At 39.5% G+C, this 16,450-nt stretch overlaps 1 protein-coding gene across 1 annotated transcript; it reads left to right on the top strand.

Moving 5' to 3' along the window:
• Positions 1-236: 236 nt before the first annotated feature.
• Positions 237-2,371, top strand: LOC114261618 (cytochrome P450 94B3-like). The gene has a single exon (XM_082910470.1). It carries the CDS (start codon positions 338-340, stop codon positions 1,892-1,894), a length of 1,557 nt encoding a protein of 518 aa, XP_082766596.1. The 5' UTR covers positions 237-337; the 3' UTR covers positions 1,895-2,371.
• The last annotated feature ends 14,079 nt before the right edge of the window (positions 2,372-16,450 follow it).

The following is a 16,450-nucleotide window of genomic DNA, read 5'->3' on the forward strand; positions in this document are numbered from 1 at the left end:
AGTGGTACATTGTGTGGTTGAGATTTACTCGCAAGTCACATCAGAAAAATTGATATGACTTGCCAGTAAATCTCAACCACACAATATAACACATTAAAAAACTTTAAAAAAAAATTACTCTAGAAGATCCTTGCTCCATTAATATATGCATAAAAAGTAGATGATACGCGAAAATGACACGGAAACGGCGCCGTGTTTTATTGCTCTTGTATCTCGCCCACTTCTCTTTTTGGCTTGAGAATCATGTGACCTTAATGCATTCAATCCCATAGATATCTATATATATAAACCTCTCACCCTCTGCTGCTCTCCATAGCACAACCTCTCATTGGCAACCATGTTTCTCTCTCTTCTTCTGTTCCTCTCTCTAGGATTATTGCTTCTCTCTCTTTTAATTCCCTTCTTCAATCACAGATCCCATCGTAACCATCATCATAATCACCATCCTTGTTGTAATTCTAGTTCTAAATATGGCCCTCCAACATACCCCATTCTTGGCTGCCTCATCTCCTTCTTCCGAAACCGCCACTGTCTCTTGCACTGGTACACCCATCTCTTGTCCGAGTCACCGACCCAGACCATCGTCGTGAACCGCCTCGGTGCTCGTCGAACCATCGTCACCGCAAACCCACAAAACGTAGAGCACATTCTCAAGACCAACTTCACCGTCTACCCAAAAGGCAAGCCCTTTACGGACATTCTCGGAGACTTTCTTGGGTTCGGCATTTTTAACGTTGACGGTGAGCTTTGGAGTACTCAGAGGAAGTTAGCGAGTCACGAGTTCACTACGAGGTCTCTCAGAGAGTTTGTGGTCATGACTCTTGAAGAAGAGGTACAAAACCGTCTTTTCCCCTTGCTAGAATCAGCTTCCGAAAACGACACAGTTTTGGACTTACAAGACATCTTGAAGCGGTTAACTTTTGACAACATATGCAAGGTGTCACTCGGGATGGACCCGTGTTGCCTAGCCGACATTTCAAAGCCTCTGCCACCGCTCGCGGCGGCGTTCGACACCGCGTCGGAGATAATTGCAATGCGGGCGGCGACGCCAGTGTTCGCCGTGTGGAAGATGAAGCGAGCTTTAAATGTTGGATCAGAGAAGAGACTGAAGGAAGCTGTGAAACTCGTTCAGGACTCTATTGTTGAGATTATCAGGATCAAGAAAGAGAAATTTCAAAGAGACTGTCTTTGTGGTGGTGGTGGTGATTTGTTGTCGAGGCTGTTATCGGCTGGGCACGATGGGGAGGTGGTGAGAGACATGGTGATAAGCTTCTTGATGGCTGGAAGGGACACCACGTCCTCCGCCATGACATGGCTGTTCTGGTTGCTTACATGGCACCGCGGTGTCGAAAAAGAGATAGTTAGTGAAGTAATGTCTCTTAACAATGGCCAAAAGCCATTAGATTATGAAGATTTGAAAGAGATGAATTACATAAAAGCATGTTTGTGCGAGTGCATGCGGCTCTACCCACCGGTCGCATGGGACTCGAAGCACGCTGCCAATCACGACGTGTTACCGGACGGGACACCGGTGTATGAAGGTGACAGAGTGACCTACTTTCCCTACGGAATGGGGAGAATGGAGAAGATTTGGGGGAAGGACCGGTTCGAGTTCAGACCGGACCGCTGGTTCAGTGAACCGGGAAAGGAAGGTGCTTCCGCGGGGCTTAAGTCGGTGAGCCCCTACATGTTTCCGGTTTTTCAGGCCGGTCCGAGGGTGTGTTTGGGGAAGGAAATGGCTTTCATTCAGATGAAATATGTGGTGGCTTCGGTTCTGAGGAGGTTCGAGTTTAGTCCGGTCGGTTCGGACCAGCCGGTTTTTGTTCCCCTCTTGACAGCTTTCATGGCTGGTGGGTTGAAGGTCAGGATCCGGAAAAGAACAATCATGGTTTGAGCTCACTCCAGTTGATTTAGATCATCCGGTTTTCCTCAGTAAAAATTTGAATCAGAAATTTACCGCTGTAGATGAGTGGCTGAGATTCGCATATAAAAAATTGCATATGTAGCATTGTTGGGCTTTTCTTCCCTCTTGACCATTGTTGTAAAATCGAGATATGAATCGTGCGTTATTTGAGAAAAGATAGGTATCATGAATAAATTTTCATGAAACTGATCATGAAAAATTTATAACTCTTAGATTATCTTGATTAGTGTGTGGTGTTTTATTTTAAGTGTAATTTAAGAGTCATAAATCTTTCATGATCATTTTCATGAAAGTTTTTTCATGATACGTAGCATTGCTCGCATTATTTTGGAGCTCAGGAGTTTTAATAGCTCTAATGGGATGTGAGTTTGCTGTGATAGTAATGTTTGTGTTTTATGATTTTTTTTTTCTGATTTTTTATGTTATTAAAGTTTATTGATTTAGAGAGATGTATCATTGTTGTTTGTTATATCAGTATATGGTAAGATATTTTAATACTTTTAGAAATAGATAGAAAAATAAATATAATTATAAAAAAATAAATATTTTATGAAAATAAAATATTAAATAATGTATAATTATGTCAATTGCAAAATTAAAGTTTGTGAAATTAAATATATATATATATATATGCAGTAATACATATTATCTTCGTAAAGTATAAATTAATAACACAAGAGTTTTAAACCATTCAATAGATATGTTAAAAAGGTCAAAAAAAAAAAAAAAAAAAAAACTAAAGGTACCATTCTCATATAAAAAAAAGCTTCCTTTTTTTTTTTAATAAGTTGGTGAAAATTTTCGACAATATTAATCTACATAAAATAATTTGAATATTTTTTTTCAAATTTACAAAAGAAATTTAAGTATTTTTGTAACACAAGTATTGCATTATGTATCGCGTATCGTATATCGCACTACGAATTGTATATGTATCGCAAGATACATTTAATTTAAGATACGTATTGATAATAGTATCGATTTTCTTCTGAAAAATTTCGAATCTTAAAATACGTATCGTGAATCATAAAATACTAACAACACTGTTGTTGACGATTTACATGGTTGGAGGGTCACTGTGCAATGACATATGGAATAAAAATGAAAACAAATTATAATTTAGTGTATTTTTTAAATTAATTATAGAATAATTGAATGTTTTATGATTTTAATTATTAATGTTGATAAAGATTATCATTGATTTGTAATTATTTTCTTAAAAGTACATTGATCTATAATTTCTCCAATAAAAATTAGAGCAATGTTGCACACAACTTGATTTCTTTTATCAATTTTTTATTTATAGATACAAAGCAATATGATTCACATTTATAAATGCATATAAGACTCAATTGTGTCTTAGAATGAGAAAATAAAATGGCTGTAATGAAATATTTTCATTACATCATCTAAGAGTTTGTGCTCTTTACAATCAAATTGGACAGCATATTAAAATAAGGGAAAATTGGTCTAGGGTCCCTCTCCCACTTTTCATAATGGAAGAGATCCACAAAATTATTTTTTAATGTCTAAGGTCCCTAAACATATCACAGAGAAATTTGACCTTACCAAATCAAAACTCATCTCTCTCTCTCTCTCTCTAAACTTCTCCATTCTCATACCTGTCCAGATCAACTCTTGTTCCTCACCCCTAACTTCATTCTCCAACCGATTGAGCTCCAGCTTCACCGGATTCGATCTTCAACGGCGTCGCCGAGAAACAAACAGTCAGTAGGAGACTTCAATTTCTCGAAACCAGATCCATGGTTGTGGAACACCAGTCCAGCTGTCGATTGAGAGTGGTGTGAACCATTTCGAAGGTTAGATTTGAGACCTAAACTTCAATTTGTTAGTCAGGAAGAAACTTGTGCTTTAGGGACCTAAGTTTCTTGCAAGCATTTTCAACCCTTTTGTACTCTGCTTTTGCCTCTGAGTTCGACCTCTCTTGTTTCTCCTGCAATTGAGCCAATACCTCTTCGCATGATTGTAGAGCCGCTTCTGCCATTAAAGCTCGAGCTTCATCATCCTCAATGACCATGGTCACCTCGAATTCATCTTGCAAGTTGAAAACTCTCTCTTGTAGTTCTGTGGTCTGGTTCTCAATTTCCCAATACTTTGCAAGCCCACTTTCATAAAAGCTCTACACATACTCTTTCACAGTTTGTAGTCCCAAAATTTCTTTATGAAGCTTGTCAACCTCATTAAATGCCTCAGAGTTTCTCAAACCAGATTTCGTGGAAGCAGTTTTACTAACATTTACTTATTTTGATGACTCATTGTTTTGCAGTTTCTTTGATGCTGGTGATAAGTTCAAGTCTCTACTTGGAAACTTTGTTGATGCTTGTGAAAGATTCTTTGGAGCTCTAGAAGAACCATAGTTGTCTTCATCCATTGCTAATTGGGCCCCTCTTGTGGAAAATGACCCAGTCTGGAATTTCTCTGGGTTGTGGAGTCCAGAGAAATTCTAGGTTGAGAGAATTTCTGTAGAAAGGTTTGTCTGGGAATTTCTCTGGGTTAGAGAATTTCTCTGGGTATCTGTCTATGAGCGTGTTCTGGTTAGCTCCTCAATTCATCATTCTTGGGATCGGAGATGGGTTTACACTTGTTGGCCTACAAGAGTACTTCTATGATCAAGTTCCAAATTCAATGAATTTGTGTGTGTACGTGTGGTATATATATAGTGTGTGTTTGGAGTAGTGAACTGAATTTTTTTTTCATTTGAACTGAATTTTCTCTGGGTTGAAACCAGAGAAATTCTCTGGTTTTTTAATTGAATTTTCTCTGGGAGCAACCAAGAATCAAATTTTCTCTGTACTCTGTTTTCTCTCTCTCTAATTTTATAAACACACTTGTGTGCTTCTTTTTATGGAATTTGATATGGTATTGTCATAATCAATTCAGTGGGTATGGCAGTGAATGAGAGTGGGAGTGGAGGCAATGGTTCATGGTTGATAAATTCCGAAGTCAGAGAAATTTGGTGAAAACACATTTTCTCTGACAGTGTCCATGAAAGGCTAAGGAGGCCAGAGAAATTCAAAATTTCTCTGGACCAATTTTCTCTGATTTGAATTTTCTCTGACTTGAATTTTCTCTAGACCAATTTTCTTTGGACCAATTTTCTCTGGATTGATGTTAAGGGACCTTAGACATCATGAAAATATTTGATGTCCTTTATACTATAAAATCATAATATCAAGGACCTTAAAAAAAATACCCCTTAAAATAATGGATTTTCCAATGATTTTTTATTTTATTTTTTTATTTAAAGTAATGAAACACATTACTTGCTTCTTCAAATGCCAAATCTTGTCTTTTGGACCTCAAGTAATTATTTTGGTCCAATTTTGTGAAGCCAAGTGATAATCTTCCACCAAATTCCCTACCAAATACCTCATAAGTAGATCTAAGAGGAATTCCAAATTATGAAACCAATTCTATTTCAATTGCTTGCAAAGCAAATATTTTTCTTTGGGATGGCAACATATAAGTGCACTCTGGTTTCACAAGGTCAAGATTATGATATTCCACAAAATCATGAATAAAAAATTTCCCAGAATTTTTATCCCATTAAGTCGGGCTCTACAACCACTCCTTACCTCTTGTCTAGGATTGTTTACTAGTGGATCTCGCTTGTCAACTACCCTACATCCCTCCTTGTAACATACAAAATTTCTTGAAGTTACTTCTTAGGTCTATTTGTTCTTGTTTGCATATGAATTTCTACCACTAAATCCTATCTTTCCTCCATAGGTACTGTAAAATTCGTACGTAGCCTGTTCTGAATCAAATGGCATCCCTAGCTTCGGCTTCCAACCATAATTCTCCAAGTCATCAACGACATTGTTCTATTCCATTACCTGCAAAAATAGCATCAGACATATGAAAAATATTTGGAATTTTGGGGTTAGGTCGTCATCAAAGTATATAAAAAATCCCTCCAAAATGACCTGAAGCCCCAATTCATCTTGCAAAGTTTCATTATAGAATCTTCTACTTTAGTTTTGTCTTTGGCTACGTTGTAAGTGGTTGTAGACACCCCATTTTTGACCACCCTTAAAACTTGGGCGGCTTACGGTTAACACTTGATGATGAAATAAAACGTTGTACAAATGTTCGAGTTCTTCAGCAAAAGGCTTCAGTTTTCCAACTTCAGAGCCCAAACCTTGTACCCCCTTTAAAACAAAACCTAATTTTTTTTTTAGCCTGACCACTCAGAGACTTGCTAGCCAACATGTGGCCAATAGGCCAAATTTTATTGGCTGGTCGTTCCCTTTCATGGCCGGCCTGCCATGTCTAGCGGCAGGCAAATATTTACTACCAACCGTCCCCCTCATGTGCATACCTTGCACTAGCTGGCTTAATACAGATATTTTCGACAGGGGAACTTATTTTTCTATAAATAGATGACCATCCCTCTTGATTTTAGGTGAGAAAAATTTGCCAAAGGCCAAAAACTTGCCAACCACTATCATTCTCTATCTTGCAATCTACATACACTATACATACAGTTCCTAAACCAAAAATTTGAGGCTCCTTGCTGAGATTATTGAGCCAAATTTTCAGCTCTTGAGGGTCGAACCAAAGAGTAACTTCTCTTCAAGAGGTATAACTTTTGCCATCTTTACCCCATTTCTTCTTTATTTTTTCTTGTTGTTTTAACACTATTTTTGAATTGTTTTTGTGGGCTGAAACTTGTGATTTAAAAGCTATCAAAGGTAGAAGGGTTAATCACCCTTCCTTGAACCTTCTTCTATAGCTTATATCCTTGCATTTCCCACTTATTTCTCTACTTTTAGTTACTGATTTTCAGAGTTTTCAGAGGCTAAAACATGTGATTTTAAGGTCCAAAAAGTAGAGGGATTAACCACCCTTCCTTTGGCTTGCTTACTAGCTTTAAATCTCTCCCATTTTTACTCACTTTTTTTTAGATTTCCAAGATAATTTCAACATTGTTTTTATTAATTTTGGGGCTATTTTAGTGTATATACTTAGTTTATGCTTTGAATATTATTCTTGTATTGTTGTAAGTCCTCATAAGTTTGGTGGTTTAGGTCTTAGACACCAATCTATTTGAGTTGATAGCTCTTATTCAATAGTTTTCATACATATACTCACACTTGTAATAATCATCTCTGTAACCTCCCTCCTTTCTTGGTTTATTTTTTATTTTTTATTTAAGTGTTGTTTCAAACAATTGATTGTTCTTTAAGGCATGAGAAAGAGACCTTCCAGACTTAATGGTTTAACCTCTTTGGAGGCTCATTACCAGGGCATTACATCTCACCCATGCTAATCACAACTTCTTGTTTGACACTTCTCTTCATTAGTGGACGTAGTTATCATTTTTGGACAAAAATGAATAAAGAATGACAGGGTAATGTAAAAGAGGTTATAAATTGGACTAAACGTGGTAAACAAGAGTAATAAAATTAGTTTGGGTTCGATCAGACGTTATATTGAACATATTGTGTCTCGAGTCATTACATACTCTTTAGTGATGTTAATGATTTAAGAAGTAATGTCTACCACTTCCCTTGAGGTAACTCCATGAAAGGGAGGAGGTGTTCTTGTTTTTTTTATTTCCATTTATTGATCTTTTGTCCTATCGATTCATAAATCATCATGCAACAACTTTTGTGATAATTGATGGTTTGTGAATCGAGTATACTCCTCTCTTGATCAATTTCAAGATAGGGAAAGGCAGAAAGGACAAACATCTCCTGAAAACACTCTGTTTTGCTCTGTTTCATTTTTGTAGCAGTAGGGCAGTACCCAAAAACTGTGGCCGACCGGCCAACTTTTACCCGGTCGACCACTTTCCAAGGCCGGCCGACCACCCTATTTTGTGCAAACAGTGTCATTTTCATGGCAGAACAGAGTAGAAGCTGAGGCAAAATCAGAATAATTCTTTGACTGCAAACAAAACATATTCTTGCAGCAAAACAGAGAGGTTTCCGGGAGGACATTCTCATTTGTGCGCATGCGACGCTTCATTTCTTGTGGTCCCTTTAAAATTAATGCTTTGATAGTAGTATGTTTAAATTAATTAGATTTATTTGAAATGGTAACAGCTAGTTAAAATTAGTTAATTTAGTGTTGTAATAATTAGTTTAAATTTGGACATTCCGACCTTCTTTGTATGAGGGCGCACTTGTAATATTGTGCATGTCTTCCCACCCCCATTTCTTTCTCCCTTTTATTTATATGCTTATAATGGTAGCATCATGTTTTACATTTTCATATCATTGCCATGCCTTGAATCTATTTTTGCAAACATTGGGTTCGGTTCATCATTCCAAACTTCTTGTTATTCCCTACTTAATTGAATATGCGCGCTATCGCATGCTTTGAGTTGAGCCATATGTCATGTTAGGAAACCGAACCTAGCAGTTGCATTTTCTATGTTTTGCATTAGTCACTTGCATATTAGAACATACATTTTTCTAACTATTTTCTCTTATTGTGGCTTGTTTCGGTTGAGTAGTAGGTGAGCATTTTTGCTTTAGCATATTGCATAAATGTTTACGTTGCCATAACAAGCATATTACTATAAGGCTGCGTGCCTATTTGATATGCCTCTTGAATGCTGGTGGATAAAGGCTTTTTCGCTTAAGTTTGGATGATTTGATTAATGTACATATGAGCTTGCTTTTTCAAGTAGCGCATATTCAAAACACCATTTCCAAACAAACATGAAATCAAAACATTCTAACGTGAGTGACATAGTCTATACTTTGTGTGCTTCACATAGTAAATTAGCATTAATAATCAAAACAAGAGCATATAATGTACATAAAAATCACATCATGATTAGTAGAGGCCGATCTTTGATCGGGTGAGTGGGATGCTCAATTCATGACCTTCCCCTCTCATACCAAAGTTCCCGAGCCGAGATACTTTGGTGATGACGAACAAGTGGTCTTTGGCACGAGTCACGGGTTCCCTAAATTTCTTAAAAAGACTCTGAAATCTGGCAATGCAGTCCATTTCTAGCATCTCTGATGATAAATGGATTTTCTAAATATTTGCCGGATTTGGACTCTTATTTGTTTAAATCTATTTCACATTGCACTTTGTGAAACCAGATTCAAAATCACGGGAGTCCGAACTGTAGGGCTATCGTATCCGGGGAGACTAAACCCCTCCGAAGAGCACAAAAAGCCACCTACAGTTTCTGGTAACTCTGCTGGGGAGTTAGAGAACTTGACTCGAACTTCATGATGTGAAATTTTATCTACACTTATATGTTCTTTGCATTGCATTTGCATTGGCTCTCTTAAGTCACTGTGTTTTCCATCCGTTACTCTTTGACGGCTTGCCAGAGGCTTGCTTAAAAAGCTTGCTAAAAGGCTGGCCGGTCGTGGGCTTTGCTATATTGGAAACATAACCCTCGGATCTAGATTACCGTCGTACCACTTGATCCTCCTTTCACTTCTCGGTGTTAGGTGTGAGAGGTATATTAGGTAATCTTGCCGAGGTATCCCTTTTGACCATTCGGCCTAGTAAAACCATAGTGACTGTTCCAACATAGGACATGATGCTCACCTGTATGCAAGATTTTGTGAAACTACTTGCTTAAAGTAGTAGTAAAACCCTAGATCATGTCAAAATCTAGGACAGGGTAACCCTACCCTCTCATAGGGGTATTTTGGCTCTTTTTACCTAGTATGTGCTTTACAGTGAAACTATACAGAAATGCTTCATATCAGTGGTGCAGTTGATATTAGTTTGTAGAGGCATAATTCAATAGGAAATAACTGTGATCATACCTGTTGCAAATTGGGATGAAGTGCTGTCCAATTTTTTATTATTGTTTTCCTTTTCCTTTTTCTTTTTGCTAGGTAGTTTTGCAATCATAGTTTCAAAGAGACCTGATATCCCCCAAGTTTTGTGGACTCGCTCTGGTAGGCTTTGTAAAATCCCAGATCTAGTTGACGGTCAGCCAACGTTAGTCTCTCTTTTACTAGTTGTTTGGATGAGAAGAACCAGGCAGTTATCACCAGTACAGATCACTTAGCAATCACCTGTCCGTTCTCACCCACTCAGCTCACCAACCCCTCCAAACTCATAATGGCCCAAAGTGTAGAAGAGGTTGTTGCTATGATGGAAGCTTTTCAAAGAACCATGGATACATTGAATCAAATAATTGCCTCCTAGGATGAAACTACTATTGAAATGCGACACCCATCTGGGGCATCGACATCTACTGTACATCCAATCCCGTTTGCCCTGCCGAATCTTGATCCACCTCCACCAGTTGAAAACCCTTAAATCTCGGATCCCCAAAAGATGCTAGCACAGGCTCAAGCCTTCAGGCCTCTGGCACAGCCCCACGCGAGACTCATTCCTTTCGACATCAATTACATCAATCAGGCTATGATAAAAATTGCCAGGGTAGAGAAGGCGCTCAAGAAATCTCAAGGCTTCAATTCCATCCAGGACATTGAAGATGGTTATACCGAGGCCTCTGTAAGATTGTTAGAAAAGTTCAAAATGCCTCACATCGATAGATTTGATGGTAGCGAAGATCCTATTGTTCATATTCGTTTATTCTCGGATGTTCTGAGACCAATGGGCTTAACTTGTACTTAGAAACCGTCAGTGTTTGAAGGAACTCTATCAGACGTGGCAACTATCTGATATGCCAAATTGGAGGATTCAATTAAACGAAATTGAGAAGAACTGTCTGAGGGGTTTTTTAATCAATACTCATACAATACTCAGATAGTAGCAACAATCAGTGAGCTAGAAGCGACCACTCAGAATCCCAAAGAACCCTTTATTGATTTTGTTGCAAGATTGAGGGCAACGGCAGCCAGGATAATGAATAGGCCCTCAGAAAGGGAACAAGTCTGAATGGTAGTTCAGAATCTCGAGCCGGATGTGTTACAAAGAATGATAGTAGCACCACTGTCCACATTTGCTACCTTGCATGAATTGGGGTTCAAATTAAAAGTGCATTTAAGAAAGACATCATTCAGAGAACCAGTGAACCGACAAAAAGGTTGTTTACCAGGAGTACTAATGCTAGCAATAACACTATTCCTCAGCCTGCCGAGATCAGCACCATCGCCACAACGGCCAAGATAGCCAATCCCTTCGCAGGTGCAACCTCACAACCCACCAGTTCAAATCGAAACCAATATAGAACTTTTACCTCCTTCATATGAGCCCAGTCCGTGCTCTTAAACTCCTGATGGAAAAGGGGCACCTTAAGCTCCCTTGACCCTCGACCTCTCCCTGACCCGCTCCCAGCTAAACATGACCCCACATAATACTCCATTTTCCATCAACAACACGGTCACCCTATTGATCGTTGCTATCACCTTCGTCATGAGATCTAGGATCTCATCAACAATAAAATCATAGCCCCACCCTCCAAACCCAATGTGACCACTAATCCACTCCCTGTCCATAACCAAGTCCCCCCACCCAGAAATATCAACCTCATTTATACATTACCGCCCACCTTTAACCCCAGCGCATATGTCACCCCATCCCATCTGCCTAAGCCTAAGGTGGTTATTTCGGAAAGCACGAATATGTGCATGATGGATGTAACACCCAAAACCCAATCAAGGCCTGTGGTGGAAGAAGCAGAAGAAAAGAAGACTTCACCAGGGGAAGGGTTATCTGACACCTAAGTTGTGGAGAAGGGACCCTCGCTCACAGAAGAGCATGTCCCAGCCGGTATACTATGGTTGCTGATCAGCCAAAGCATGTGATCATACTGCCAGCCTCCCTCAGTATCAACGCCATTGGGAAAAATCAACTTTATCTATACATTACCGTCCACCTTTAACCCCAGTGCATATATCACTCCATCTCATCTGCCTAAGCCTGAGGTGGTTATTCTGGAAAGCACGAATATGTGCATGATGGATGTAACACCCAAAACCCAATCAAGGCTTGTGGTGGCAGAAGCAGAAGAGAAGAAGACTTCACCAGGGGAAGGGTTGTCTGACACCCAAGTCATGGAGAAGGGACCCTTGCTCGCAGAAGAGCATAACCCAACTGGTATATTTTGGTTGCTGATCAGCCAAAGCACGCGATCATATTGCCAGAAACCCTTAGTGTCAATGCCATTGGAAAAAATGAGCCTGGGCAAAATTTGAATGACTAGCCTGAATAAGGTCTTGGTGACCTGACAGAAATAGAGGAAGACTTAGAGAACCTCTACTTCTTTGAAGAAGAGGATGATGACAGCTTTCAAATCGGGTGATGGGACCGAAGCCAGCCTGAATCCAGCCACAGTTGGTTGAGTAGCGAAGAGGAATGCAATCAGAAGAGCAAATGAAGAAGAATCTGAAAGGAGAGGAAGTTGGTGAGAATAGCAAGGTTGAGGCCATGCCTATGACTAAGAAGAAGTGAGCATTGGAGTAGTTCCAATGAGAGAGGATAGAGGAAATACAAAGAAAGATAGTCCGGGAGCAGAAAAAAGGAAAGAGAAAAGAAGAGGTTGAGTCAAAAGCAGATGATGTCCATACCACGGAAAAACCTGAATGGGACTCCAGTGATAGGAAAAGGATGCCAAAAAAAATTAAGCAATATTGAGATGTAGAGATTGAATCAACGGTAAAAGATGAGTGGTGTGCCGACAGAGGGCGTGATGTAAACATGATCCGGGTGGAGCCCGATGATCGCCCAGCAATGACTGTAGGGGAATGGTGGACAATGATTTGAGCCTTGCATACACTGATGAGGGGTGGAAAGCCAGCACCCCTGACAATATATGGTATGCAGATGAGATTAACTGTGACGACCGGGTCCTTGTTTTCCTTTTCTTTCTTCACTTCGTTCTCTTTTTATTTTCGTTGGATTGAAACGTCCGGAAATGGTTTCCTGGTTCTTATTTCATTCGGTGTTTAATTTCAGTTGTTCCGGAGGGTGCGCGGGTGAGTCTGAGGTGCCCGGGGACGAAGTTGAATTTCTAGGCTGCTGGGCCAGGGCCGCACGTGCGGGGCCCTAGGTCGCATGTGCGGAATTGGACCGCTCGAGCGGTGGGAGGGGCCGCACAAGCGGTGGAGGTTGACACCCAGGAAATTGCATTCTAAAATGGGCTGCACGAGTGGAGAAAGTGGGCCACACGAGCGGTCAAGGTAGGCCGCATGAGCGGTGGGGAAGGCCGCACGGGCGGCCAACTAGGCAGTCCGAGCTCTTTTTTTTATAACTTTTTGGTCCGGAAATATCATTCATCATACACACTTCTCTCTCACTCTAAACCTTATTTCTCTCCCCCTTCTCTCCAGAAAACTTCCTCAAGCTTCAAAGCACTTTGATTTTGCAAATTTTGGGGTCAAGATCTTCATCATCTTCTTCTAAATCTTGAAGATCCAACGTTAAGGCTTCACTTGGGTGGTGGAAATCCAAGGTTTCTCTCATCTTTGAGGCTAGGGTTTCATCTCACCTTTCATCAACAAGCTTGAGGTCAGGACATTCTTGAGTTATATATACAAGTTGTGCTATTTGATGATGGTTTTAAGAGTTTTCTTCTAGTTTCTTGTTGATTTCAATCTTGTGTTTCAAAATGTAGAGAGTTTTAAATATGTGTTGTATCTCAACTCTTTTATAAATCATAGAGGGGTTTTCCTTTGAGATATATCTATATATGTGTTTAGGTAAGTTTTTGGTTGATTTTGTAACTCTCCTTGGAAATTTTGAAAATGGGTTTGGTGGCTCAAGGGATTGATGATTTTTGTAAAACAAACTCTATCTTGTGTTCATTTAGAGATTTTCTTGAAATTTTGGGACAAACATGTGTGAGATTGAAGTGTGTGATGAGAGTTTATAAAAGAGATGAACAATGTTGGGGTTTTTGTGAAAACCTAGAAAATTGGGGCATTTTGAAAATATGAAAAATCCATGGAATAAACTTCTTTTCTTGTGCTAAAAGGGGTGGGTGAGTGTAGAATTCACATCTTGGTAAGAGAAGTGGTAATCTCCTTGATATAAGAAAATGGAGGATTTATTTTTAAGTTATTAGATGCATGAAAAATATTTAATTATGAAATGGTGATTGTTGTGCATAATGGATTATGAGAATTATGAATGGTGGAGGTTAGTGTTTGAAAACCTCACATGTGGCTCCGAAAGGATTAAATTGATAAGAAATTGATGTTGTGTGTTGAAGACACATGGCTATCTTGAGAAAGAGCAATGAATAGAGGTAATGAAAAATGTGATTGTTGGCATTGTGGTAGAGACTTTGAACATGCGGAAATGTTACAAGTTATGGAAAATCATTGCATTGCATATTCATTCAATTATTGTTTTTGCATTGTAAATTTTGATGGAAGATATTTATTTCATGAAAGAAAATAACGTTGTGATATGAATTAGGGAAATGTGTAAGGGGTAAATACGATGGTAAGTCCGGTTAGGGGGTGTAGATGAAAATTGTTAAGTTGGCCTGAGTGTCCATGGTAAAAGACCAGAAAGTCGCGCGGATAGGTGTCGAGCCTTCCGGTTAATACCTGTAAAAATGACAGTTTGGTAGTACTTGCAGAGTCTCCTTGTAGACACCAGCCTAGGGATTACTAGTGTCGTATTTATCACCCCTTTGTTGATTAAAAGTGGAAGTTTTGAAATGTGTTGAGATTGCAAGCTTTTATTCAAAAATGAAAATCTTTAAGAAAAACATGAAATTTCTTTAAAGGAGCATGGCATAGCATTGACATTTGCATTTTTATTGAGAATTGCATAACTGTATATACTTTGTGAGAATTCTCTACTGGGCTTATGCTCACCCCTATGGGACTTTGGTGCAGGTAAAGACGAGGTGATCCCGCCAAGTTGAGGATGCAGATAATTTTAAAGAGTACATAGCTCTTATTTTGTTGTGATCTTCTGTGAGCCAAGAGCTAATGTGTTTGGGTCCGAGAGCCCATTTTGTGTAACCGGGCTATTGCCTTGGAAGATATAAGCCCATAAGGGCAATTATTTATTTTGAGATTTAGATGTTTCATATGCTATAAATTCATGTGTTCTTTTAATTTGTTTGTATGTATATCGTAAGTGGAACTTTTGTATTTAAGTCATTTATTATGTATGAGATGATGGAAGGATTATTGTTATAGATTAGTCAATGTTCATTAGTATGGTAGTTCATGTTGATTTATTTCGGGGCGTTACATTAACCACATGACCAGAAGTGGTCATTATTTCAAACCCCAGCCCTAGATCAAGTAGAACCCTCTGGAAGAGAGGCTAAGAAGTTGAAGGCAACAGACATAGAAGAAGACCTGGTCAAGATCCAGGCAAATATATTGATTTGGGGGCTGCAGGCGTTGCTAGAGGCATTGAACAAGACTAAGCTGCCTATCGAGACCACCATTGGCCAACTGGTATCCTTGGTTACATCTGGGGATGTTATTCTAGTGTTGTCTTTTATGGACAAAGAGTTGCCGCTTGAAGGTGCCAACGACAACAAACCCTTGTATGTGACTTTGGAGAGTCGAAAAAAGTGGATCCCGGTGGTGCTGGTGGACATCGGCTCGGCAATTAACGTATGTCCAGCAAGAACTGCTTACACCATAGGCTTGAAGCCGACTGACTTCACGCCTACAATCCAAGTTGTTCGAGCCTATAACAATGCCAATCGTGATGTCATGGGGACCTTCAAGAGCCAAATACTTATTGGCCCGTCTAAGCATGAGGTAGAATTCCATGTGATGGACGTGCCAGTAACCTTCAATCTACTCTTGGAAAGGCCTTGGTTGCACTAGATGAGGGCAGTTTCATCAACGGTTCACCAACTGGTGAAATATCTATTCAAGGGTGAGATTGCTACTATTTATGGCAATTCTTCGATCCATCCTTGTTAGAAATACTCCATGTGAAAGAGGATGTGTTCCTCTCTGGCTTCTCCTTAGAAGAGGCCTAGCTGGTACAGTCTATCATGGTAGAAGATAACGAGAACTATGTGAGTGCCCAATCTATCTATATGATGAATAAGCAAGGGCACATTCCTAGATCAGAATTGGGTAGAAGCGGGAGGCAAGGAAATACTGTTGCTAGAGAAATAAGCCATAACCTCCCATGCTTTTGGGCTGGGATACAAGCTAACCACAGAAGACTAGAAGAGAAAGTGGAATGAATTGAGGTAGAGAGTTAAAGCAAAAAAGGTTGGGAAGCAATATGAACTGGTCTACAAGCTGATCAAGGGGACTCTAAATGGATGCTTTGTTCGTCAAGGGAAAGATTTCCCTTTCTGTGGATTTTCGAAACCATGGATCGAACAGGAAACCAAGATGAGATACCCGAGATTTGAGATTTTCTTTGATCACCGGTTGTCAGACAATGAAGAAGAGGAGGAGCAGATTGACCCAAGTGTCAGTACAGGGCAGGACAGAAATGTCAACTCAGGTAGTGATGATGAGGAACTATTAGGGATGGCACTGGCTGACCTATTGATGAACTCTAACGCCGAGGCTGAGTCTGTTAACTTCGGGGACAGTGTTATTATCTCTATGATCGGGGATCAACCAGTGGCAGATTATTCCGGTCTCATTGTGGATGTAACTGAGG

The sequence above is a fragment of the Camellia sinensis genome, chromosome 15 (assembly GCF_055761805.1).
Source record: "Camellia sinensis isolate YWXY chromosome 15, ASM5576180v1, whole genome shotgun sequence".
NCBI lineage: Eukaryota > Viridiplantae > Streptophyta > Magnoliopsida > Ericales > Theaceae > Camellia > Camellia sinensis.

Excerpts from the sequence above, each read along its gene's own strand:
- LOC114261618 (XM_082910470.1), top strand. The coding sequence starts at position 338 with ATGTTTCTCTCTCTTCTTCTGTTCCTCTCTCTAGGATTATTGCTTCTC.